Source organism: Ylistrum balloti, unplaced genomic scaffold, assembly GCF_031769215.1.
Source record: "Ylistrum balloti isolate Yb309-2 unplaced genomic scaffold, AGI_CSIRO_Ybal_v1 Utg369850, whole genome shotgun sequence".
NCBI classification, from domain to species: domain Eukaryota; kingdom Metazoa; phylum Mollusca; class Bivalvia; order Pectinida; family Pectinidae; genus Ylistrum; species Ylistrum balloti.
The window spans coordinates 3,977,714-4,005,453 of record NW_026782003.1 but is presented as its reverse complement, the minus strand read 5'-3'; the positions used below and the strand labels follow the sequence as shown (position 1 = coordinate 4,005,453).

The window sequence follows — 27,740 nt, the reverse complement described above, 5'->3', positions numbered from 1 at the left end:
TCTAAAGTCAGTACAACAGAGAGAAGTGCAGAGCCTGGATTCGACATGACACTTGTTTACAGTCAGTACAACAATGAGGTCTACAGAGACTCGGATGTCATGAAATGTGTCTAATACAGCTAGTACAACAGACTGCAAAGACAGGTTGTCCTCCACATATTTCTACAGCTAGTCCATCAGTTAAGTTTACAGAGACTAAGGTTGTCTTGATACTTGTTTACAATCAATACAACAGTGAGGACAACAGAGACAGGTTATCATGACACTTGTCTACAGCTGGTACAAGTCAGATTTACATAGACTGGGGTATCAGGAGACTTGTCTACAACTATTATAATAGTAAGGTCTTCAGACTTCAGTTGGTTGTGACATTTTTGTCTACAGTTGGTACTACATAGAGGTCTACAGATAAAAGGTTTGTTACATCACTTGTCTACAGCCAGTACAACAGATCAATGGTGACAGGAGTATTGTGACCCAATGTCTAGAGCCACTAGAACAGAGACTGGAGCTGTCATTATCTACTCACAACATGATAATGTGAGGTTTAAATAATTGTAGATATAAAAATAGTTTAATGTAACAACTGGATATCATTCTTCTATTTATTTATTCAATAATGATGTTATCACAAAAATTCACAGCACCAAGCACTGACAACATGTATAAACAATTCAGCCTTGTTTTCATTTACCAATAAAACTGGTACTACAACAGGCTTCAATAATAAACAAAACAATGGCAGACACTGGCCACAGTGATTTAAGTGACAAAAGCAAATTTACTAGAACAAGTTTATCATTCATGTAAACTGCTAAAAACATGACATGCAACTTTCAGTTTTGTGAAATGAGTTTTTACATAATTATCTTTTCTTCTGATCATATGAATACTTACTTTTGCAAAATCTTGACATTCTCAAACATTTACCACTGAAAGTATGCAAATATTTCTATATAAAAAAACTATGGTTCCATGCCTCTTCCAGATACTGTAATATCAACAGACTACAGTTTTGAGCACTTCAGTCCGACTAGGACAATTACAGAAACAAATTACTGCAAATTCTGTCCACACAATTCGTCATTACTCTAATAGAAATCTTAGTTTACAAACTGTATAGACAGAACCCGAAGAATCCAGATTTCTCATTAATGCATACACTGAGTAATAAAACAAAAATGTTAACGTTGCATATGACAAATCACTTCATTTTCAGGCATGTTTCTTCAGCAAACTGCCTGGGTACAAATATATTGGATGGAGGGAATGTTAAAACAACAAAGTATCTATCCAAGATTTTTTTCACAGATATAAATATTTGTGAATGTATTGTTCCAAATTTAACCTCTCATGAAAATAAAGTGATTTATTATACAGGAGGGAACAACAAAAGATGTTTTTTCTGTGTATATTTGTACGTCTTAAAACATAAAACAGGATCAAAACAAGACTGAGTAAATAATTGTTTCTGCAGAGTTTATACACTAGCGGTTAATAATACTATTGATAACAAGGACTGACCACAATACAGAGTTATACAACATGTCACATGTATGACTGCCAAGGCGGAGAAAACTCCATGTAAAAGTAAGTCTATGTAATAAAACCATCTATGTACAGTCTGGGCCAACTGAGCCACACTTTTGAGATCACAGAGCATGTCAAATAACTTAAACTATTCTACTTCTACATTATTTTGTGATATATACAAATTCCCAACAAATCCTCTCCTGGTGTAGTATTTTCTGGCACCAGTTCAACAAATGTTCTTTAAAACTTTTTTCCAGAAAAGAATTATTGGAATCAAGTTAAAAATTATAAGGATATTTTCCTTATATAGCCTTCCATACTTTCAAATTAAAAATTTTAAATGAGGGAATATCGGGAAAAATTTGAACCTGTAATGGTTAGTGACTTAGCTTTGGTCCAATAGTGGAATATGTGTATTTCAAGATGTCATCATTAATGTTTTGAAAAAGCCGTGATTTTCATTTTGAAAATTAGATAGTTCAGTTTATCAAATCATCTCCAGTATCCAATATTATTACAGCAACAGAATGTTGATTCCATCTTACACTTAAGGATGCATGCTACCTTACTGTAATTTGCTTGACACTTAAAGATGTATGCTACCTTCTTGTGACATTCTGGACACTTAAAGATGTATGCTACCTTTTTCAACATTCTTGGATCTTAATTATGTTTACTACCTTCCTGTGACACTCGGAACAATTCAAGAATGTGTGCTACCTTCTTGTGTCATTCTGAACAATGCAAACCATCCCAGACAAGCTACCTTAATTTTTGTGCAATTTCCATACTTGTCCTGCAACAGAATACTTCTTTTTTTATCCATAATATAAAGATATAAAAAAAAAACATACACATAAAATTCTCATTTAATTCTGAATGATTAGATAACACTACCAGTAAAGGTTGTCCAAAAGCGATAACCATTGTACAAATCACCGATATACAGCATATCTATACACAACTGTAACCTTTAGGATAGTATCATAACATAGAAAGCTCTTTGATAAAGTATTCCAAGAAAAAGACTTAGATATACTCTAACTTACCACCATAGCAGACCAAATTATACAAATCTCAGCATATCACGTCAAAGCCTTTTTTTCAAAATACGAAACACCCTTACTGTTCAAATATTCTTTGGTGCAAGTATCTTGCATTAATTAGGTACTGCAGTTTGTGAATCTGTTTATTAACAAAACATGGGTTTTACTGATATGTTAACATATTGGGTCTAAAATAAAACTAGATGGCAATTAAGATTATCAGGTTAATATTGCAAATAGTCGTTAACAAGATTGTCCTTGACTTGTGAAAAATAGGATTCTGGCAATAGAGAATTAGAAATATGAAGTAGATTCTGAGGATATTACACATAATAGGTTTTCTACAGATTGAATAACTATAGTACTTTTGATATCTGTCCTTACAAACGTAGAAATGTCCTTATATCCACATAACAAGCTATACCCATCTGTTCTATAAATCAAACAAAATCAACTGAACGCTTGTCATTGATTTTCTTACAGTACAAATGTACCAGACATAAAATAACATCAACATTGGTGGGAAAAATCTTACCCCTTGTAGTAGGCACAATCGAACCACTGTCGAGGAAAAAACTATTCAAAGCAGTTGTAAATGGCAAACAATATCTTAGCACTGTTGCCATAATGTTTAGCCTGAGGTAACAACTAGAAAATTGTGATATTTTTTTCAAAAAATTCAGTTTTGATATAAATTGTAAATAAATGCATCCTTCAAATATGCAATAAATCCAAATCATGAAATGAAATGATCGATGTGGGAACTGGACCATATGGAAGTTGGACTGTCATGAAACTCATCATTTAAATCAAATTTACACATGCTGATATGCCTAAATGAAATATATTAGAAAAAAAACCTTCATATCTTTAATTCAATGGGTATGAATCATGTAATAAACTATAATAAATAAATGTAAATGTTTATCACTATGGCAAAAATTTCAAATACACTATAGATTACAAATGACAGATACCGTTACCAAGTGTACAGTACATGGATCAACCCTGTTCATAACTTCATTAAATTTGGTCTGTCCTAATGAATTGAAGCACGAAATGCTTATACATACCGTTAACAAAGACATTGATATGGCAACGTTAATATGGCAGCATTTACCTTGAAAAGTGCAAATACAAAAAATTGCTGTGAAACAGATGTGCATTTTTTTTCTCCTATTTCAATTTCAAATGCAACATGAGATGTAACAATTTAACTTCAAGTCAATTCAATCCATGTCATCAATTTCTTTAAAGGTTTATATATGCTGACTAGCATACCTGCTCATGCATTAACTAAAAATTTTATATAATCATCTTCAATCATCTCAAACTCAGCTGTCTTAGTTGGACGCTGAAAAAGTACTGTATACAGGTTAATTTCACCCTTTCGCCTGCTTGCCAATAGGATGAAAACAAAAATCACAGATACACTATATTCATAAACATACTACATATTTTGTCTATTAACTAAGACCTTCTAATCTGATATATATTATTACCCTGCTCTTTGAACCTTGTACAAGCAGTGATAGATGTTAAAATTTCAGTACAGAGTCACAAAACAGGTCAACTGACAACTACAGCATGTTCTCCTGTGCAATATGAACTGCTTCTCATTCACAGTGGTAAGCTTACTGTATCAGCAGAAAGTACCACATTATAATACTGTAACATTTATGACAGTCGCACAATAATACATAATACTGCTTAATATCCTAACACAAAAAGTATGGTTTTTGACTAGTAGTGAAACAGCATGGATTTATTACCAAAATGTTGAACAGACAATGTTTTCAATGGTTTAACCCAATTACAGAAAGTAATACAGAGGCCAGTTTTAACCTCATTACAAAAAGTATATGAAGGCCAGTTTTGACCTCATTACAGAGAGTATATGAAGGCCAGTTTTGACCTAATTACAGGAAGTATATGGAGGTCAGTTTTGACCTAAATAGACATAGAAAATACATGATCCATGTCATCAAAAATGCTTTCTTATTGAAAGGGTAAATAAAGTTAAATATTGCGAGATACTTCTGTCTTTCTGTCCAGAGTCCAAATTAAAGCTTTTATTTGATGACATTTGTCATGCCTTGTATATATCCTTCTATATCTATGAAAACTCCGACTATCAAAACTGAGTTTGAAATAAAAAAAAAAAAAAAAAAAAAAGGTTTACCTGACATTACACTGAATTAGGTTTGATGATATTCTTTTTTGCTCCAAATAAGTTCAAAACTTCAATTGATATAATAGCAATTTTCAAAAATAAACATGTTCAATGCAACAAACAACATAGCTACTTTTAACAGTTTTTCACATCTTAAATGAAACATTCAAGCAATAAAGAAAGTAATTCTAGCAGATTAATGTCCATGCTAAGACACAAGAGTTTCCATTTACTGCTGAATACAACACAAATACATGTGGCAGGTTAATTCAAACAATGACTGCACAAGTTGCAAGATAAAATAATTTGAAACAGCTAGTTTTGATATTATCATACACCATAATAAGACGACCAGTTCTGACCTAAATACAAACAATATTATGGCAGCCAGTTCCTACTTCATAACAGACAATATGGAGGCCCCACATTTCAATATCTGACGCAAATATCATCAGCTGAATTATTTTGTATGATATAAAACTAATGAAATGAATTTTCACTAACTTCCTAAACAGAGATCAAACAGATTAGGTCTAAAACGTTACCTGGACTATACAAAAGTGGTGTGTAAAATCACATTCATATCCGAGTAAATCATTTTTGATCTAAAGGTCCTGATTCTGGGAAATATTATGATTATTTATGTATATCAGTAATAAAAATCACAGGTTCAATTCAATCCTAAATTGTAACATCCAGAAGTAACAAATTAATTATGATATATGAAAACTAGAGAAAACTTATGAAAGCATGTGTTTCCGATGATATCAATATTCAAACAGGAGAAAATATCCTTGCAAAATATATAAGAAATTATTGACTTGCAATATAGAGTCAAATTTCCAAAATGCTATTACTGTGTCTTCTCTCCATTATAATCACAGGTTAGAGGGCAACCACAGAGTGTAAGTACACTGGGCTTGTACCGCCACACAAACTCCAGCAGAAAATTCAACAGATTACACAACAAGTTGTACAGGTAGAGATTTGCTCATTCTGAGACATAAACAGCAGATTCCAATCAGCAGTTGTTATCAAATCCTTACTTGTAAATCAAACATTTAAAAACTAATCTCTTTTGATCAAAACAGTTGAAACATGTCCTAACAAGTTTCCTTACATCTCACCAGTAAAATCCTTCTATGTGGGTGTGAGTTTAGATATGTATTTCCTGGTTGAGTCTCATCATTGAGGTTTATGGTATATGGTACATTCAGAGGGTGTTGTCATAGGAGTGTGGTAGTATGGTCCATAAGAGTAGGTGTGTCTTTCTGTGGTTGTCGAAACCTTGGTCAGGACTGGTACAGCAGTCGTTGGTAGTGAGGGAAAATCTCCTGGTCTGACGTATGCAGAGCAAACTTGAGTGATACTAAACAGGCAAACTCAAAGCTCACCAATTCTTTCCTGTTTACACGCAGGTCATCTTCTATATTCTGTTAAAATCATACACAATAAAAATAAATACTAGTTCTTTTAAACTCAAATGGAAATAACCTCCACTTCATGCAGATTAAACTAATGTTCAAAATATATGTAAACCAATATATACTAAGATGAATAGCTCCAGCTGTTTAAGTTTCTGTTTACAAAATTACAATTTAAAAATATTATCTTCTTAGAGCAACGGAAAGTTGTGTTTTGTGTGTTGTTTACCTCTATAAGTTTGGTAAGTTGATCTCCTTTTACATCATTCAGTTTGGCAGACAGCATCAGACAGGCTCCTGCACACAACTTTCTGTTCTGTTTGTTTATCTGTAACTATGAGGTCAAAGTAAGCCCATGAAAAAATATTTTCCAGTCATCCTAGTTAACAATGATAGTTCAGGTAATACAGTTATATAATGATGACACATTATCCTACATTACCTGTAGTAGGAACTCACCATGTATGACACACTGTCCTACACTACCTGTAGTAGGAACTCACCATGTATGACACATTATCCTACATTACCTGTAGTAGGAACTCACCATGTATGACACACTGTCCTACACTACCAGTAGTAGGACCTCACCATGTATGACACACTGTCCTACACTATCAGTAGTAGGAACTCACCAAGTATGACACACTGTCCTACACTATCAGTAGTAGGAACTCACCAAGTATGACACACTGTCCTACACTATCAGTAGTAGGAACTCACCATGTATGACACACTGTCCTACACTACCAGTAGTTGTACCTCACCATGTATGACACACTGTCCTACACTATCAGTAGTAGGAACTCACCATGTATGACACACTGTCCTACACTATCAGTAGTAGGAACTCACCATGTATGACACACTGTCCTACACTACCAGTAGTTGTACCTCACCATGTATGACACACTGTCCTACATTATCAGTAGTAGGAACTCACCATGTATGACACACTGTCCTACACTATCAGTAGTAGGAACTCACCATGTATGACACACTGTCCTACATTACCTGTAGTAGGAACTCACCATGTATGACACACTGTCCTACACTATCAGTAGTAGGAACTCACCATGTATGACACACTGTCCTACACTATCAGTAGTAGGAACTCACCATGTATGACACACGTATGACACACTGTCCTACACTATCAGTAGTAGGAACTCACCATGTATGACACACTGTCCTACACTATCAGTAGTAGGAACTCACCATGTATGACACACTGTCCTACACTATCAGTAGTAGGAACTCACCATGTATGACACACTGTCCTACACTATCAGTAGTAGGAACTCACTATGTATGACACACTGTCCTACACTACCAGTAGTAGGAACTCACCATGTATGACACACTGTCCTACACTATCAGTAGTAGGAACTCACCATGTATGACACACTGTCCTACACTATCAGTAGTAGGAACTCACTATGTATGACACACTGTCCTACACTACCAGTAGTAGGAACTCACCATGTATGACACACTGTCCTACACTATCAGTAGTAGGAACTCACCATGTATGACACACTGTCCTATAGTTTCTGTAGTAGGATATCGTCACACATGACCAAATAACCTATCATTTTAGTCTACTGACACATTTTTAGGTTAAATTATCACCTTCTCGCTTCAACCAAATTAACCTTTTTTCAGTACTGCATATTCAATGAAAAAATTTCTTTTTTCAAATGTGACACTGTGCATATGAAAATAATTGCCATATAATTGAATATAAAAATTTAAAATAAACTTTCAATTCCATCAAAGAGTTTTTTACCTTCAAAATGAGTTTTTCGAAGAATACATATGCTTGTGCTACCACCCAGATGTCCAGTCCACACTGAAAACAGAAAATGCTGAGTTACACTTGTAATATATAATCTTATTCTTCTGTACACAAAATATCTGACTCAAAGTAAGGGGCAGGGCATACTGACCACCTTAAGAAAGAGTTCATGACACCAAAACATCTGGCAATGAACTTAAGCAAAGTCACAAGTTCAATCAAACATAATATGTTGAAGTAAATGTAAGATTTTTACAGGTTCCATGTTTACCAATATAATAACTTGTGTTATATATAAATTTTATCAGTTATTTTACAACTATTTGAATTAATCATGACCATTTATCTTGTCTGGAAGGAAACTGGAGCACCTGGAAGACATCCAGGTGGTGGTGTTATTATTTTGACAGTTTTCAATTCATGTAAATACAGGATTTCATTTTACATAAACTAAATCTATTCAATTACCTTTACAGAGGCGATCTGTCGTAGCTCCCTTTTCAAACTGAAAAAGAGATCAGAAATAAAATCTTATCCATCATGATTGAAATGTGTGTAAGAATGAAGCCTCCAGAGAGCTGACAAAAATTGACCCTACAACCATGGAACTTCAAATTTGTCTAAGATATTAATGATCTTAATAGGAGTGCCAAGTTCGATGAAAACTCAGAAAAAGAAGACACTGCTAGAGCACTGAAAACAATTCCTAACAATTGTATCAGTGACCTTCATCATGACCCTAGAACTCTGAAATTCCAAATTGTCCAGGATCCAATGGTCTTTCATAAGACTGATCAAAATCCCTAATGAAATGAAGTCATTATTGTGCTGCCATAGATTTCCAAAAAATAGCAATGATTACCCTCCCATTGATCCTGGAGCCCTGAAATTCAAATTCTACTGAGATGGTGTGGAGTTTGATGAAAATCCCTAAGGAATGAAGTCGCATTTGTGCTGACAATTATATGTAATAAATAATGGTAGAAAAACAGTAAAAGTTCCTTCTTTTTAAGTTAATTAAACCATAGATTTCAATCAATTTGATTTAATACAAAAAATCACTCGGAGTAAAAACATCTTTGTACTCACCTTCTCAGCTTTGTAAGGGTCAACTGGATACTGGGAAATTTTTCTTTAAATTTTTCATTTAGTTCCTTCTTCAATGTTGATGGTTTTACATAGTCAATAACAGAAGTCTGAAAGTAAATGTTTGACAATTATGCATAACTCTGAATGAATAACCAGACTGGCTGACACAGTATAACTTACCAGAGAAGGTGGTGACAAATTAAAATTAACAGATATGTCGAGATATTACACAGGTTAGACAGGCAGACTGACTTGACCACAAATGCCAGTCTTGATCACACAGGTAGGAGGACCAGGCCAAACGGGTAAGACTTGATCACACTGGTAGGACCAGGCCAAACAGGTAAGTCTTGATAACACAGGTAAGACTTAATCACACAGGTAAAACCAGTCCACACAGGTAAGACTTCCCTCACAATGGATGGTGTTGATCAAACAGGTACGTCTTGCTTACAACGGTAGGACTATTCCACACAGGTAGGACATGATCACATAGGAAGAAGTTGATCAAACAGTTAGTCTTGATCACACAGGTAGGACCAGACCACAAAGATAAAACTTAGCCACACTGTTTAACACAGGCAGTCATTGACAAAAGTTTAATTTGTACTCCTTCCTTTTCAAATTTTCCAAAAAAATATTATTGTACACCATACCTTAAGTCTCAATATGCATACAACCAACCATTAATGACAAATAAATATAGTAATAAACAGGGATGTGATGTACTTACTAAGTAGGATGTAAATCTTAGTAGATTTCTGTATCGACCGGACTGGAGCTCAGGGTCATCAAGAACACTGGGATCATAACTTACATCATCTTCTTCTTCTGGCACTGGATCAATCAACAAGATATCATGTAAGTTTAAAATGTTTACAGTACAATGTGAGGTCACTTATAGCAATACACAAAGCCATTTAAAATACAAATGAGAGTAATCAAAGATTATATAGCTCACGGGCAGTGGTCATGGCAAAAATGTTACTTTCTAATTCTATTTTGATTTAAGTGAAGTCGGTAATATGGTAAATATTGACCACAATGATGTACATTTGTCAAGGAGTCAAGTGATTTTTTTTCACATAGAAGTGGGTTTTGAAGGTTCTGTGGTTACATCACCCTACACCTGAAATAAATGTATTTAGGAGATATGATGGATGTGGAGCATGTGCTTGGATTATAAGTCTTTCAAAACTATCAAATTGAGTTTCAATGTAATAAAAGTTAATCTAAAACATGCTAAAATATGAAAAAAAAGAGAAAAATTTCAACATCAAAAATTCCATCAAATCATTCTTGGATATTTATTGACATTTTAAACAATAGTGCATAGAATGTATATGAATTATCAGCAATAAAAAAAACTGATGAAAGCTTTAAGCTACCCAGTTGGTACAATTGCTGCCAGTAAACATAAAAACATTCCTCTACAAAGTGAGCTTACAAATTCACGTATGACACAACACAGTTACTTAAACTGCATTTAAACACTATATAAATCATTATTTTTCTTACTATGTGGATAAGAATTCTACTAAATACTAGTTAAAATCAATTAACAGCATAGCCTTGAATTAAATGTTAAATCAAGCACTTATCACAGTTTTACTATAGCTCAAGGTACTTTGAATACTGAACATACCAGCCATAACATAAATAACCTACATGATAGACTTTACACAGACCAATAGCAGCCAGAATCAATATACATATATGAAAAATGTTTTTAGATAATCTTCCATCAAATATGTTTATACCTAATTTTAAACAATAACATTCCTTCATAAAAAAGATGTGTACATTAGATAGATACATATTATCTATATAAGTCTTTTGTAAACAATGTGTTATATATTTTATAATTAATATTTATATAACTTTATGAGTACAATTTGTACAGATAATATCCATATTAGTCTTTTTACATTATACATGTATAGTTCTTCAGAAGGTGTGCAAAGCCAGCATCGCATTAATAGTTGTCATTTTTTCAAAATCTTTATGCAGAGTTCAAAGAAAACAGAAGTACCACAAAAACATAATGTAACTGTCCACTTATTAGAAAAGGCATGTTCAATACTCAAGAGGTTACGATCACTTTCACTCTCTGCACCCCTGGAACATGGCATGGCAAACTTAAAGGCACAAGCAAAGTCATTTGATTGGTTACAGAAGAAAAAAACAGACCAATCACAGGCTGATACCCTCCTTTTGAATATTGATATGGAACAACTCCCAACTTAAGTCATTACAATATATGTGTGGATATCCATTTAGTGCTTCTTAAGAAATAGCGATAACAAACTTCACAAGGCAAAATCCAACATGGCCACCAGCTGGCCTTTATACATTTCTGATCAGTCCCAAAATCAAACTGGAACCAAGGGGAACCTACAACTGAAATTTGAAGGAGATTCATCCAATATTTCTGAAGAAATAGCAATAACAAAAATTGGATGGACAGACTAGGGCGATTTGAATAGCCCACGATCTGATGATGGTGCTTAAAAAAGTGAATACTTCCACAAACAGTGTAATGTATGATGTAATGGTTTTAATCACAATGTAATGTCCAAACAAACAAGGCTATGCTTCTGCTAAAAATGTAATGTTTTTGTTAACAGTGTAATTTGTCTGCTAAAAGTGTAACATTCTATTTTAGAGTGTAATGCTTCAACTAACATTGTTATGTTTGCACTAAACTTTAATGCTTCTACTACTAACAGTGTAACTATCTTTACTTGTAGTGTAATTGTGTTATACTAACAGTGTAACTATCTTTACTTGTAGTGTAATTGTGTTATACTAACAGTGTAACTATCTTTACTTGTAGTGTAATTGTGTTATACTAACAGTGTAACTATCTTTACTTGTAGTGTAATTGTGTTATACTAACAGTGTAACTATCTTTACTTGTAGTGTAATTGTGTTATACTAACAGTGTAACTATCTTTACTTGTAGTGTAATTGTGTTATACTAACAGTTTAATATTTCTACAAATAGTGTTATGTTTATTACTAAGAGTGTAATGTTTCTACTGATAATGTAATGATTACACCAATAGTAACTATTAAGTTTTCCCTTTCTCCTTTATCCCCTGCATACCTTCGGGTATCCAGGCGGGTGGGGAAGATACTGTAATCCACAACTAGACACTACGGCGTTGGCTCTATATCTTCATAGATTACACCAACAGTTACATTGTGTTTTAATAACAGCAGAATATCTCTACTCACAGTGTAATATTTCTACTTAAAATACTAATTATTACAAAGCAAAATTTGAGTGAAAGAAAAATCAAATCAACACTCAAACAAGTTTTGTCGATTAAAAGCTACACTACGTACTCAGTAACAGGTATCACATACAAATCAAATCCCACACAACAGTAGCTAGTGTAAAGTTTTAGCTGACAAGCTTGAGAATGACAGTTTACAAGTGTTGTAAAGCTTTAGCAAACTGACTTGGTGATGACAGTAAACAAGTGTTGTAAAGCTTTAGTAAACTGACTTGGTGATGACAGTAAACAAGTGTTGTAAAGCTTTAGCCAACTGACATGGTAATGACAGTAAACAAGTGTTGTAAAGCTTTAGTAAACTGACTTGGTGATGACAGTAAACAAGTGTTGTAAAGCTTTAGAAAACTGACTTGGTGATGACAGTAAACAAGTGTTGTAAAGCTTTAGTAAACTGACTTGGTGATGACAGTAAACAAGTGTTGTAAAGCTTTAGCCAACTGACATGGTAATGACAGTAAACAAGTGTTGTAAAGCTTTAGTAAACTGACTTGGTGATGACAGTAAACAAGTGTTGTAAAGCTTTAGCCAACTGACATGGTAAACTGACTTGGTGATGACAGTAAACAAGTGTTGTAAAGCTTTAGCAAACTGACTTGGTGATGACAGTAAACAAGTGTTGTAAAACTTTAGTAAACTGACATGGTAATGACAATAAACAAGTGTTGTAAAGCTTTAGTAAACTGACTTGGTGATGACAGTAAACAAGTGTTGTAAAGCTTCAGTAAACTGACTTGGTGATGACAGTAAATTAGTGTTGTAAAAGTTTACCAACTGACTTGGTGATGACAGTAAACAAGTGTTGTAAAGCTTCAGTAAACTGACTAGGTGATGACAGTAAACAAGTGTTGTAAAGCTTCAGTAAACTGACTTGGTGTTGACAGTAAACAAGTGTTGTAAAGCTTTAGCCAACTGACTTGGTGATGACAGTAAACAAGTGTTGTAAAGCTTTAGCAAACTGACTTGGTGATGACAGTAAACAAGTGTTGTAAAACTTTAGTAAACTGACATTGTAATGACAATAAACAAGTGTTGTAAAACTTTAGCAAACTGACTTTGTGATGACAGTAAACAAGTGTTGTAAAGCTTCAGTAAACTGACTTGGTGATGACAGTAAATTAGTGTTGTAAAAATTTACCAACTGACTTGGTGATGACAGTAAACAAGTGTTGTAAAGCTTCAGTAAACTGACTTGGTGATGACAGTAAACAAGTGTTGTAAAGCTTTAGCCAACTGACTTGGTGATGACAGTAAACAAGTGTTGTAAAGCTTTAGCCAACTGACATGGTAATGACAGTAAACAAGTGTTGTAAAGCTTCAGTAAACTGACTTGGTGATGACAGTAAACAAGTGTTGTAAAGCTTCAGTAAACTGACTTGGTGATGACAGTAAACAAGTGTTGTAAAGCTTTAGTAAACTGATTTGGTGATGACAGTAAACAAGTGTTGTAAAGCTTCAGTAAACTGACTTGGTGATGACAGTAAACAAGTGTAAAGCTTTAGCTAACAAGACTTGGTGATGACAGTAAACAAGTGTTCTGAAGTTTTAGCTAACTGGCCTGGTGACAACAGTAAACAAGTGTTCCAGAAATTAAGCTAACTGGCCGCAGGACGACAATTAATAATGTTTTTCATTATTCAAATATGATAACACACATGATACACTACAGTTAACACTGTACCAAGAATCTGAAAATGAAGTATTTTAACAAGACAAGTTCCCAATCACACTGATCCACAAACATCGGTACATTGTGTGTCATGCTTGATATTATTTATCTACGGTCTAGAATTCAACCCTACACACATATGTAAAATAATTGCTGGGGATCAGCAAAATAGGTGCATATAAGAGCATACAGCAAATATTCACCTTTCCTTTTAATAATACTACAATTCATTCTGAAAAAAATTACATTGATAAAATACAAATGTAAAGCTATTCATGGGTGAGATAATTTGTTAAACTCTGCCAGAAGTAAGTTTGAAATTTACCCTAATTTTAAAAAGGGAATAATAGACTTTCTGGTATAGAGTATCATCACTACCAAGTGCTGTATTCATCGCGTGAGACCTGGACGGTTTCTACCGCTTATCTGTGGTGAAGCGAAAGCATTAGCGGAACATACCTCTCTAAAAATAGCAAAGGCTTTTCCATTACAAGGAAATTACTGAGATCAATGCTTGTATTCTGACCTTATCATAAAGGGTTTTCCATAATTTTGTTAGTAGCAGGCTGTGTAATGAAAGTAGGAGGCAGGCCTGCTGTGTAAGTGTAGTCGTGTACGGAATATTATTACAGAACTGGATTGGTGTAGACGGCCAAATGATCAAAGTAACCAGTCAAATTGGCCGGCGACCGGCTCTTATGGAAAACCCTGTAACAACTATATTGAATTTCATGGAGTGAAATGCAGTTAACAGATTTCTATATTTGTGATATCCATGTACCAACGTTCTAATACCTATGACAAATAAAAAATGTATCTTTTTTTTTTTATAAAGAAAATTAAATAGTGGATTGAATATTTTTCCTATTTTCACACATACTATGCACTTAATTTATAAATTATCTAAAAAACCTATCTTTTGTTGCCAAAGAAAACAACACATCTGTTTGCTGTGTTTATCACTGTATGAACAGCTAGATTTGGATGATCTTTGTTTACAAATGTATGTAACAATTATTCATCAACAAGAAATCAAGAAAATCCTCAATGGTTTTTTTTTGACTGATTCCCTTCTTTGTCACTGTTGCAAGGTCCACATTGATACATTCCAGACTTCCACAGATTTTTATAATATTTAAGTATCACTAAGGTGTTTTGCTTTGTTTTTCCCTTTAAATCTCTTTTCAAAGAACAGTAAAAATAATAATTGGAAAGGTGAATAAACTTTAGGATGTATGGCAAGGTAGGATTGTTGCAAATAATTTTCCATAATGAAAACTCAGATTACTGTACGACACCAGCATGCCAATACTTAAAGGATGGTAATCATTCATAAATGTAAAAAATGTCACCATATTGCTGCTTTTACCAAAACCTATAAAGGGGAATTTTGTCATGCAAATTGTTGTTTAGTGTCATTCCCTTCCCTTTGTTAAATAAATTATCTTGTGAAATTAATAAGGAAGTATTTTGTAGGTTTTCAATATCTTTTCTCCCTCCTATGTGTTAAGACGACAAGACAGTTAGCCTAATGAAACCGTACGATATTGTATCCATAGAACCAAACATGACACTGATACATTGTTAACCAAATTTCAAAATCTGTAGGTGATACTTACCTTATGAATGAAATGTGTGACTACTTCTGTTTTCATTTTAAAGACTTATTGAAAAATTATCAAACATGTCAAAACAGAGCATTCATGCTGAGGAAAGTGTTAGACATTAGAACTAAACAAAGAATATGGTTAATGGAACAAGTTTTGACACACCACACAGAAAGCAAATAAGCATGCAGAAAGTAACTTAATACTAAATGTCACCAGTATACATATTATGTACACGATGCAATATAACTATACTAAACAGCAAGCAAGGTAAAGTTCTGTTGAGCAAAACTACACATTGTATGACCAGATGAGCTATCCAGTGGCACAGAGATTGACACCATCCAAGCCTCGTTGAGGGGAGAGAAAAGGTGGATACCTCTCTTTAGGCCTGATGCTATCACAGACGAGCGGTGTAAGTGGGTGGGATCGTAGGACACACTTCTACCAAACTCACGACCTGATCAAAACAGTTATTCCTAGGCGGTGAACACATGAACATGTTTAAAAAATATAACATTCATGGTTATTTCTGAGTAGTATAAAATGAAAGTAACGGTATGTAGATCTACAATAGTCAAGAGCATCACATCTGTATATGTATATACCTGGTTTATATATATATATATATATATTAAAAGATTTACCTACAAGATGTAAATGTCATGTAGGTAATAGCATGGAGCCAAGCTAAACAGTTTCTTAGTTTCAACATGCAGTAAAATCAAATCCAAACCCAAAAAGCATCATGGAGGTTGCCCAATGTACCAAGACAGATTATCAAAATACCATGAAAGTAATGACAAATCTAGTTAAAGCCACAAGGATAGCGTTAGCTTTACGTAGAAGTAAAGAATAAGAGATTGAATAGGTTATAGGAATATAATATCTGATGAAAACTAGAGATCATCACAATGTTTTCACATATTCTGACGTAAAATCAGGGTTAAAGATATAGTTTACATCAGTCTGATGTTTAGAGATCATGATTAGCAAGGTTAACACATTCAGATTGTTAAGAATCCAATTTTACTTGTGAGATCACCCTCATGATTCACATTAATATTGTTCTGTAGATGTTATATGGTAAGTTAGAGGAGCTGATCGGCATGTAATATTAAAAACTGAAACTATACAGTTATCAGTCATCTAACATAAACCTCTATGGTCTGATGTTTAACATTTACCTACATTGTCTTAATTCTGACATTAACCACTTAAGTCTTACATGTAACATTAACCTCTATTGTCTGACATCCAATATTAACCTCTACTGTCTGATATCTAACATTAACCTCTACTGTCTGACATCTAACATTAACCTCTATGGTCTGATATCTGACATTAATCTCTTTTGTCTGATATCAAGCATTATTTATTAAGGATATCTATTTTTAGTTAAACAAACTAATGATTTAAAATCTCAATCATGCCAAGGGAGTAGGGAGGGGAGCTAAAGCAAAAAATTTGGAGAAAAAATCTGGGACTGCATCACTTAGTATAAAAAAAATCCTACTGCACCTTCATTCTGTTTAGCTGGAAAAGTAGCATTACAACACTACAGAGCCATCAATATTCCTATCCCCTCCCTTATCTGTAACATGTTAACACTCTCTTGGTCCCACTTTATTTTCTCCTGAACTAAGGTCTGAATAATAATATCGGAAAAGGAGATGCTATAAGCTCGATTATTTCAAATTAAAGTTGTTACTTTTTTCTGTCCATATGTCTATATTTTATCACAGTATGATCAGTATAAAATAACTACACATGACATGTTATAACCGTATATTGATTGACAGATAACTTCCTTTGTTTGCATGTAGTATGATGGTTAGTATCAAGAAAACGTAACCTTTATCTACAAAGTTTTTACACTAACCAGTATACATAAATATCCAAATGAAGTATTGTTACTTATTTGTTTACTTAACTAAATATACTACCACTATCAAAATAAAATAGAAATACATTGTAAAAAAAGTGATTACTAGACTTCATGATGCAATCAAAAGATTTTTTAAAAATTAAAAATATTTAAGTAAATTATAGCCATATTCTTCCTAGAACATGGGAGTTTAAAGGAAACCTTGAGAGTTTATCAAACATCCATCTAGACAGTAAAACACCTTGTATTTCTTCTTTTCTGGTAAAATGTGGCGTCTGGCTGACACTAATTGAGTGGATAAATAACAAACTTTATTAAGGAAATTATTAAATTTATTAAAACAACCGCCATCACTTACGATTAAGTTCTATTCTAACTGGTCATCTTGAGATTACCTAATATTGTTAGACCTCTAAAAATATTAAAACTGAAGTCAAATGATGATTTCTGTATGTACAGTTCTAAGAGTGTAGATAAACAAGTACACACGTTTGTGATCATTAGTAATGTGTTGTGTTACAGTCTATTATCAGGGTTAGTAGTTTCAATATTTCATTATCATGTGATGTTAAAATATCAGCTGTTTATATGGAAAAAAAAACTTTGTAACCAATAAGAATTAGTAAATATTAAATCTGATATAATAATGATATAGTTTGTTATTGTGTCTCTGGATAAAAAAAATAAAAGATACTATATAAAATATACTTTTAGGTATATAAATAAAATGCTAACTTGTAAGTAGGCTGAATTTAATACAATATATACATTCATTTAATGCAACTCACAGCATTGTGTTCTCGGGATAAAGTGTAAAACCGTCATAGGAAAGCAGAATTCATACAAAAATAAGTGTAAAACTATCAATCATTATTTCTAAAGTGTAAATTCCTAATCTCTAATAGTTGTAAAATCTTACTCACAGTTACCCCATGACTGATAGTGTCGCTTTAGAACTGTGTACAGATTTTAGAGGTTAACATTCAAAGTTAAACTCAGTATCACAAAAACCAGCCAAAAATTACCTACACATGTAGTTTCAAAATAAAATATGGCTAAATTTCGAAAAAAATTAATTATATGATCTCCCCGTCTAAAACTCTATTTTAAGATTGTAAAGTATTGTCTGATTATCTAGCACAGTAGGTCCTACAGTTTCTAACAAAATAAAAACTAAAACAGAAGTCATACACTATAGAAGCATTAGTATGGATCCTTTCCATTAAAGGTATCCTTAACTTCTAACTTGCACAACTTTAAAATTTCCATACCGTCACATGTCACAATACATGTGGTTTTCTATAGCATATTCTCTATACAGCTTTTTCTGGCATGTTTATTAACATAATGCATACTTTAGCAACAACACCAAATTACAACACTATTGATAGCTTAGCAGAATACTGATGGTTGAGCACATACCTGTCGACAGCGGAGTGTCTGGAATGTTTAACGGAACCTGCTCTGACAAGCTCCGCCGCAACGGACCCTCTTTAGATGAAACCAGTAGCTCACTGTATGATATATCCTGTTTTTATAACAAGCAAGTAAAGTTATTTATTTATAGGAAATCAGACTACAAGATTTCTTTTTATTTTCAATCTGAAACATTTTTCTTGAAATCAATAGATTTGGAACTATTTAGGTTTCTTTGAAACTATCAAAAATAAATTGTAAAGTCTGTTTACATACCTGTCCATCATCCACCCGCACAAGGGCATGTAGTCCCAAAGTAATCTGTCCCTCAGCTGAAGACTTGGTACCAGAGTGATGTCTTGTCCTTGTGATGAGGAGGTCATCATCAGACCTATAAGAGTGAATTTATCATATCCTTGATGAAACAGGTTCTTTATGTGTGTTAAAATACATAAAACAATAAAGAGTTATCATAACAGATTTCATTAGCCTAGGTATGACGAAGCAGTAAACTGATAATTCTGGTCTCTCTGAGAATACAGATACAGATATTTTCTATGTTCAAGAGCATCACTCACTGGAATAGTTGACTGGAACCAAATATCTAACTATATACAAAATTTCACATTAATAGATTTATTTTAGGAAGTAAATTGTGAAACACAATATGAAGACCTGAGATTAAACATGTATCACATGTATAGACCCTGGCAACTTGATAACAGGCATGAAACACCAGTTAAATTTTAAGGAAATGAAATATATAATTTTGCAATGGACAATAGTAAAATAAATTCTTGAATTCAGAATTCAGAAACTAAATTAAAAGTCAGCATGACGGAATGATGATATGATGGCATAATATTATACTGTATGCATCCAAGGAAATCTTGTTATCCTTTTAACAAGATAAATCCTTGCCGTCTCTGCTTACCTCCCTTGGAACTTAGTGCGACTGTAGGGTAAAGTAGAACAAACAGCAATGGGAACCTTCCTCTTAGAGACAAGCAACAACCTGTGGGGAAACAGAGGCCTCATGCAGGTATGGCCCAGAAGGGATCACAACAAGTCACTCCAACAGTAACCATCAACCAAAGCAATCAAGGAGAACATTTTCATTGATTCATGCATTTTATTCTGCAGCTTCAATGTTCATACCTACGTCAGATTTATTTTAAATGTATAACTAAGTTTAGGAGAGGGAGAAAAAAAGGATACTATCATCACTATTTCAAAATCTGATACCTAAAGAGTTTATTTAAATATCAATACAAAAATGGCTTTTTATTTCCTGATATTTTCATACTTAACACGGAAATAAAAAAGTTTGACTCTTTGTTAATAATCAAGGAGTATTCAGACACAGAAAAATTCAACTTGATATTTCTCACACATTCGTAGTATAAACAACCATGCAGTACAAACATAAACAAAAACTTCTGTAGTAATATACAGTAACTTTTTTGTCATAATATCCCACACAGAGTTACTTAAACTTCATAATGCCGTAATACACCCTTTTCTCACTAGAAATGTAAAAACTAATCAAACACCTTTCAAAGGTACGTGACATACGAGTAAGCAAATTTGTGTTTAATTCTGCCGTCAGTAATATTCATAGTAAGCCTCCAGCCTTGTTATTTGTTATCTAAATCAGTACATGTGGAAAACATGTGGGAAAGGGGATGTACTGTGGTAGTATGGAGCATGACAGTCATTGGGAGAATATATCTGTAAACATTGGAAGGAATGATAAAGCTATGGCTCAGACAAGCATAGAGTAACAACTCGTACATGAAATAGGGAAATCTCAAGCAGTTAGGTCTGTTTATCTCTTCTAGTCTGTCTGATATATCTACACAATATTTGGTGCCGATTGTCATCGTAATTGAAATAATGCCACATTAACTTGTCTTTCAAATGTATAACTACAAAGGGAGGTAATCTAATAGAATCAAAGAAATTAAATGAATCTAGTTATATATTTAGTTATTTAGTTTTATATACATTTTTTTTTACAATTCTGACAAAACGATGTACAAGAAACAGAATCCCATTACCCACCTATATTTAAGATTGATTAATTTCTGTCTGGGACTGACATTTTATTCTTGACCTCGCCTCACATGAGATTTTGTTACAGAAAGTCAACCCTCAAGTGAGATTATTTGGTCATGAACACACACACATACATATATATATATATATACAGATTCCATTAGTAAATACTGAAATGATTGGGAACCATATTAGTGCCTCAAACTCCCCTATTTAGGCATGTGTATGTGTACAAATTAACCTGACTTTAGACTAAGAACAATGATGTTATATTCAAGACAAAAAAAATAACTAAGGACAATTATGTGGAAAATAAGATTGTGCAGAACATCATGTAAGTATGAAATACACAATTCTGCCATTCAAATCAATATGTGCACAGAGTATGACTACTCTTTACCAAGAACTGGTAATGTTATGGCCTAGACAAAAAAAGGGAAATAACTCTATAAATGACCAGATCTGTGTATGCACCACTTAACTCCAAAATGCTTCAGTATACAAGGGACTCTTCATTAGCAATATATATTTATATTCTGGACAAAGAAGTAAACAAAGAACGACAACTCTGTACCTAATGATAGTAGGGACACAATGTCAGTGTACAACATTCCCCTATCTTAAGATGTAACAGTGTATTACATTTGTTGACTACAGACACTCAACAGTAAATTGACAGGAGGTTAACCATACCAAAATTTGAAATTACAACAGCTGTATAAACATTAAATTTATCACCATACCATAAGATCAAAATTACAAAGGAGTATAAAGATGAAAGATTTTTTTCATTAATTTTTTGTCCAATTTGTTTTTGTAAAATCATTTTCCATGCACATTCAAATAATGTACCAACCTGTTGCCTTAGTTGAGTGCTACTGAATCTTACCTGCCCTTCCTGGCCAACCTCTTGCTGTCAGTAGGGGACATAAATCTTATGGACCCGTCTTTTATTGCAGAATCACTGGATTCATTGGAAAGTGAACTTGATCTTCTATATCTGTCAACTGAAATGGAACCGATACAGCCTGTGTCAAAAGAGTCAGTGTGAAACATGGTTACTCCCTTGCGTGATAAAAATCAAATATGTTCACTTTTTATCATCGTTGGTATTATAATTCAAATGGAATATAGTTTCTAAAGCTATGGTTTCTACACCCAAGATTTCAATATCAACTTTGAAAGATCTGTTAAGGATTTCATACTGTGGCTTGTATAGACACTGTATACTTTTTGATGAAAAATGGTAAACAAAGACTTGAATATCTAGTATAAAAATCTGATCAAACTCGTCTAAGTATTCTTTATCAGTGAGGCTTATAGAATTCCTTTACATGATTTCTACTGGTCTATTATAACACAAATGAGAATTTTTGCTTTATTTATTTTATTTTTTTTTTGGCACTTTTTATTTAAATTTCATTGAAACAAATTTTTCCACTTTTATTTTTTAGAAATATATTTTAGAACATATTTAGAAAAAAAAAAAATAGTGACAAGGTCATAGTGACTTTGACAACAAGACACTATTTCACACACATACGTCTATCAGATTGCATTTGTCCCAGTGGGTCATTCAGAGGCTGAATCATCTTCCTTCTGGCTATTCTTTCATGTTCCCCTGAGTATGATCCTGATCGTGAAAATCTGAAAAACAGCAAACAACTGCAATTTTCAAGAGAGAGGTAGAACAAATCCAAACAAATTCTAAGATAATGACAATATACTGGATATACGTAATGGTAAACACCTTCCTTAATAATTGTCAGGTTCTAACTCCATGGATTAGAATGATGATATTTTGCTAGGGTTATATAGTGCCTATCATACATAACAAATCTGTAACATTGTAATAGTCTGACGTAAGAGTTTAATATTCTCCATGGTGATAGAAACATAAGATCCTTTTGTAAAGATTTTTTTTTCGATGCCACTCCACCACTAAGCTAGTGCATGTGTAGCTAAAGATATAAATTGCTTTAAAACTCCTTTCTGTAATGAGTGCAACATATACGTTTATGAATCAGACTTCCAATATCAGAATAGTAAAATCAATGAAAGATCCTCCATATATACATGGTAGTTTTTATCTCAAAACCACAACAATGTCCTTGACAGCCTCAAATATAAACATATTATATATAAACTTATCTTTTATTACATGTTGGGTCATATCTATCTTATATACATCCTGACTTTATGGATGTCAAATTAATGACAGATCCTGCATATTTACATGGTAGTTTTTATCTCAAAATGACAACAATGTCCTTGCCAGCCTCAAATATAAACATATTATAAATAAACTTATCTTTTATTACATGTTGGGTCATGTCTATCTTATATACATCCCGACAAGATGGCGACTGAATGACTTTTTTCTCTTGAATTCAGCATGAATAGAGAGTTAGGCAATTATCGCTTACAGCTTACCATATATACCGGATTACCAGTATAAGCCAGACTGGTATATAAGCTGTACAGTCAATTTTACCAATTTTGATTTGATCCACATATAAGCTACACCATTTCTAACGAAGTGGTATCGGTTACATTGATCAAAATTTGTGGATTCAACAGACAACAGAGGGCAATTTATCAAAATCATTAGTGAAACATTTCATAAAGTTTGCGACTGAATTATACACAGATAATTCTTTATGTTACTGATGTATTTAAAAAAAATGTAAAATAGCAAATGACGAATATGTTTGGCTTGGGTGCCTTCACAGATTGTCTATGCTCAGACAAAGGACCTGAAGTTATGTGCGATTTACTAAACAATCACTCCATCGGGGTCTGTATTGTTAAATACTAACAAAGGCCTTTGCATGCTTATTATAAATATAAAAATATATAAAAATATAAAATATTATAAATTCTTATAGTCCCATATTATTTCTTCTTGAAAGTTACATATACCGGTACCGTAAACAATCATGGCAGTAGATCAAGAATTTGACCTATAACCTGATGACCTACTGTAAACTTCAGCTACGACTTCGAAGTAACCGCAAAAGTCCAGAAGATATTGCGATTCATATTAAAAGGTATGATTAATTAAATCCATGGGAATGTTATTTTTATTCTAATCTTCCAATCATCCCGACTAAGAGGAAAAAAGTGTTGCCTATAACCTGGAAAACATAGTACAACATGTAGAACTATTTATCTGTACTATGTGCTGCTCCCCATAAAGATGTCAATATACGGTAAACTAACAGTCAGCTCCAATAGGCGGGTAGTTTAATCACATGATTTTTTCAATAAAAACAAAATTATTTTTTCTCTAGTGATAGTTCAAACCCTTTCTAGTTTGTATCACTTACATTTCAAATTGTTTGAACATATCAGGAGACCACATGTCTCACTACTGATATGGGCATTGGCAATAATCGCTCCATGTGGTCACGATTCACACTGATGTTAAACAATGTTGGTAGCAGATGTAAATGACCATTAGCAGCAATTAATTGCATCACATACATGTTACTTAATCAGCATTGATGTGTAGAGTGGATTATTTCACATCTTGCCGTAACATCGTGTGCACTTCAACTTACACAACTTGAGGCCCAAACTCTGTATGACAAGCTAAGCGATCGGTAAATATTTACGGACCATGGAATATCGACATGTGTCAAAGGACATTTTGGTAAGATAATCACATCAAGATTGTCCCAATAACTGAAAGATTCATAAAGATTTTAACAAACATTAATCTGTAGTCATATCAAGTCTCAATCAACACTGCATACCGATATGTCAACGCTAACTTCCGCCAATACACAAGCAGAATTGTGCTTTCCTTGTTGTAGTTATCCTATATGTTTCCGTTGGTTTTCATCAAATACGCAATAGGGATTTTGAAACACCTACAAGAACAGGGCCCAAAAATATGTATTTCAAAATCCCAGTTTGCACTCCAATTTATTTTCACAGGCATCGTTTCTTATAATTTGATTAGGTTCAACAATATTTTATTACTTTTATTCGAACTGACGAAAGGCTTACCATACTGAAACATACATGCTGATCACACATCAGTTGTATTTAATTTGTATCAGATACTAATTTTCTAATAACAAAACTAAGTACATACCCATATACCAGATACAGACACATGGGGAAGATGCAATTACTATGGGCATAAATTAATTCCAAGATAAGTTTTTGTTTAATAATTCACTTTAAATTACTTCAAAAATATGAAATTATGTGTATTAATGTATTAAAATGTTTATGAGTTTGAAGTCATGACTTTAACCATGTAGGAATATAACATAAATGACAGTGCATTGTCACAGGTAAGATATCAATATTACATGTACATCAAAAAACATGGGAACATATACCTTTCAGATTTTCTTGGACATATTGTAAAGAGATCATATAACATATCAGAAAAAAATCCTTTTATTTTGATGATTAACAGACTCCATTTTTATTAACAGGAGATCCCGGAGGGATCTTGGTGCCCACCTTTGTTTGATCTTTATATGCTCTTTGAATGTTGGATCTTTTCCCTTCTCTGTTTTTGCTCTTAATGATAAGACATTCGAACATTCCTTTGCAGAAATAGTAATGATAATCTTTACTTGCCAAATCCAACCTGGCAATCTGGAAACCATTTTGTATCTTCTGATCAGTCCCAAAATCAAACCAGCACAAGGAGAAATCAAAGGGAACATATGTATGAAATTGGAGAAATATCCATCAAATACTTCTCAAGAAATAGCAATAACAAACTTTCATAGTTAAAATACAAGATGGCCGTCAGTCAGCCATTTTGTTTTTCTGATCAGAACCAAAATCAAATGGGCACAACTACAGGGGAACCTACATATGAAATTTTAGAGAGATCCATCCCTTACCTTTCAAGAAATAGCAATAACAAACCTCATTGAAAAAATCCAGGATTGCAGCCTTTTGACCATTTTGTCTTTTTGATCAGGCCCAAAATCAAATGGGCACATCTAGGGACCAAGTTAAACCTACGTATGCAATTTGAGAAAGATCCATATCATACTTCTCAAGAAATAGTGATAACAAAAGTTGTTTACGGTCACACAGACGATGGAGGCAGAGCGATTCAAATAGACACAGCAAAATGCAAAAAACACTCAACAGTCTGAAGTTATTGATATACAGATATGATTAAAAACAGAGAAGTGATCTATCTAAAAGTGATCTATCTAAATTGACAAATGAAATAATCTTATTAATGATAATTAAGAGATGATTCCTTTTCTGCCGATATTGAATACTCAGTATATGTATCATTCAATATATTACAAAAAATGTCGCATTTATTTATGACAAGGTAAATAATGATTTACTTAGACGTTTACTGAAAGTGCTGGTTACTTAGAAATTTTATGAAACTGTTATTGCTGTAATAACTATACTTTCGTAACATAGCCTAAATTAGGCTGGAAGTGCTGTATCTATTTGATATTATGATATTTCATGACTAAATAAATGTGAAATGGATAAAAGAAAAGGAAAGCTAAGTATAAAGTGATTTCAGCTATTTATAATAACAAAGCCATACCCAATTAGGGTGTAAAAAAGGCTAGTTTGTGTATTACATAGAGAATACATGAAAAGCTGTAATTTGACAAGGGTGAAGAAAGACAAAAGCGATGTCTTTCTGTTTGTAGCCAAAATACAGATTACATTTTATGACATTGACTATGTATTCTATTTATCCTGCAACCATGACTAAAAATCAGACAGTTAAAACTTCAAATATACTGAAATTATTCTGATGGTGTATGCCAAAATAACTGCTCCACACAGAAATCTAGTTCCAAACATCAGTGGATATGACCACGATTTTATAAATTTTCGTAAATTATTTCATTATTCATTACAACATAACAAGTCACTTATTACTTATAAACAGTCATTTACATTATTAAACGTAATTTCAAATTTAAAGTTATTCTGTCAAATTACTGCATATGCTATGATACAGCTGTTTTCCTTCACTGCCAAATGCAGCAAAAATGCATGTTGCAGGTGTATTCTGACAACGGTGTACTAGTTGCCGGTTACAAATAAATGTGTTTTTTACCTTCCTGTTTATAACGAATTTCTAAACTCTTTTCTGAGAACCGAAATGAATCATGGTGCAAGTGCCGAAACAACCTAGTACCGAAATGACTTGCCCCTTTGTAACTACTTACATAACACGTCATGAGCTGGAGTTTCTTCTGCAATTAAATTACTTCTTCTATCAGAGTTTACAAAATAAAACCATTCTTGGTTTTGGCTATAAATCAAACTTCAGATTTGCATTTGACATAATATATATATTGCTGCCCTTTTGCCATAACAGTAAAATTCTACCTTTTAGTTGGCGTAACATTAACAGATGGAGGGGGTTCTGGAGTAACGGTTGGTCCGTCGTTAGGAATAACTTCAATCTGCACAGACACAATGTGCTGGGTACCCGCTGATTGCATATCAACGGGTACCAAACTTCGAGTCCCATCGACACTATCTTCATCACAAGAGTCTTCGTCCATTATCTGTTTTCCCGAGACAGCTTTGTTTACATTTATATTGTTGCTATCTTCGACGTTTTCATCTTTTAGTCGATGGTGTTTTCTGTTAAACATCGCATATTTTGTATCTTTGTGTGTTCCATCTAGAGATATGTTCGATAGAAAGTTCACAGCGGCTATTTTTCGACGAGATCGACGTTTATGTAGTTTCATGTTGGCAGTCGCCAT

General features: G+C 33.2%; 1 protein-coding gene across 3 annotated transcripts; it reads right to left on the bottom strand.

The window, feature by feature from the left end:
• Nucleotides 1-591: 591 nt before the first annotated feature.
• On the bottom strand, nucleotides 592-27,740 carry LOC132545553 (CDK5 and ABL1 enzyme substrate 1-like). Of its 3 annotated transcripts, none has more exons than XM_060209240.1 (12): nucleotides 27,355-27,740; nucleotides 22,544-22,647; nucleotides 21,890-22,007; nucleotides 19,219-19,333; nucleotides 18,949-19,054; nucleotides 17,160-17,174; nucleotides 9,797-9,900; nucleotides 9,064-9,170; nucleotides 8,443-8,479; nucleotides 7,966-8,028; nucleotides 6,406-6,510; nucleotides 592-6,185 (listed from the first exon to the last, which is right to left on the bottom strand). In XM_060209240.1, exons 1-12 carry the CDS (start codon nucleotides 27,738-27,740, stop codon nucleotides 6,045-6,047), a joined length of 1,401 nt encoding a protein of 466 aa, XP_060065223.1. In that variant the 3' UTR covers nucleotides 592-6,044. The 3 variants fall into 3 exon arrangements, with proteins under 3 accessions (XP_060065223.1, XP_060065220.1, XP_060065222.1); XM_060209237.1 differs by lacking the exon at nucleotides 17,160-17,174 and adding an exon at nucleotides 16,018-16,098; XM_060209239.1 differs by lacking the exon at nucleotides 17,160-17,174 and adding an exon at nucleotides 16,018-16,098 and having other exon boundaries at nucleotides 6,406-6,504.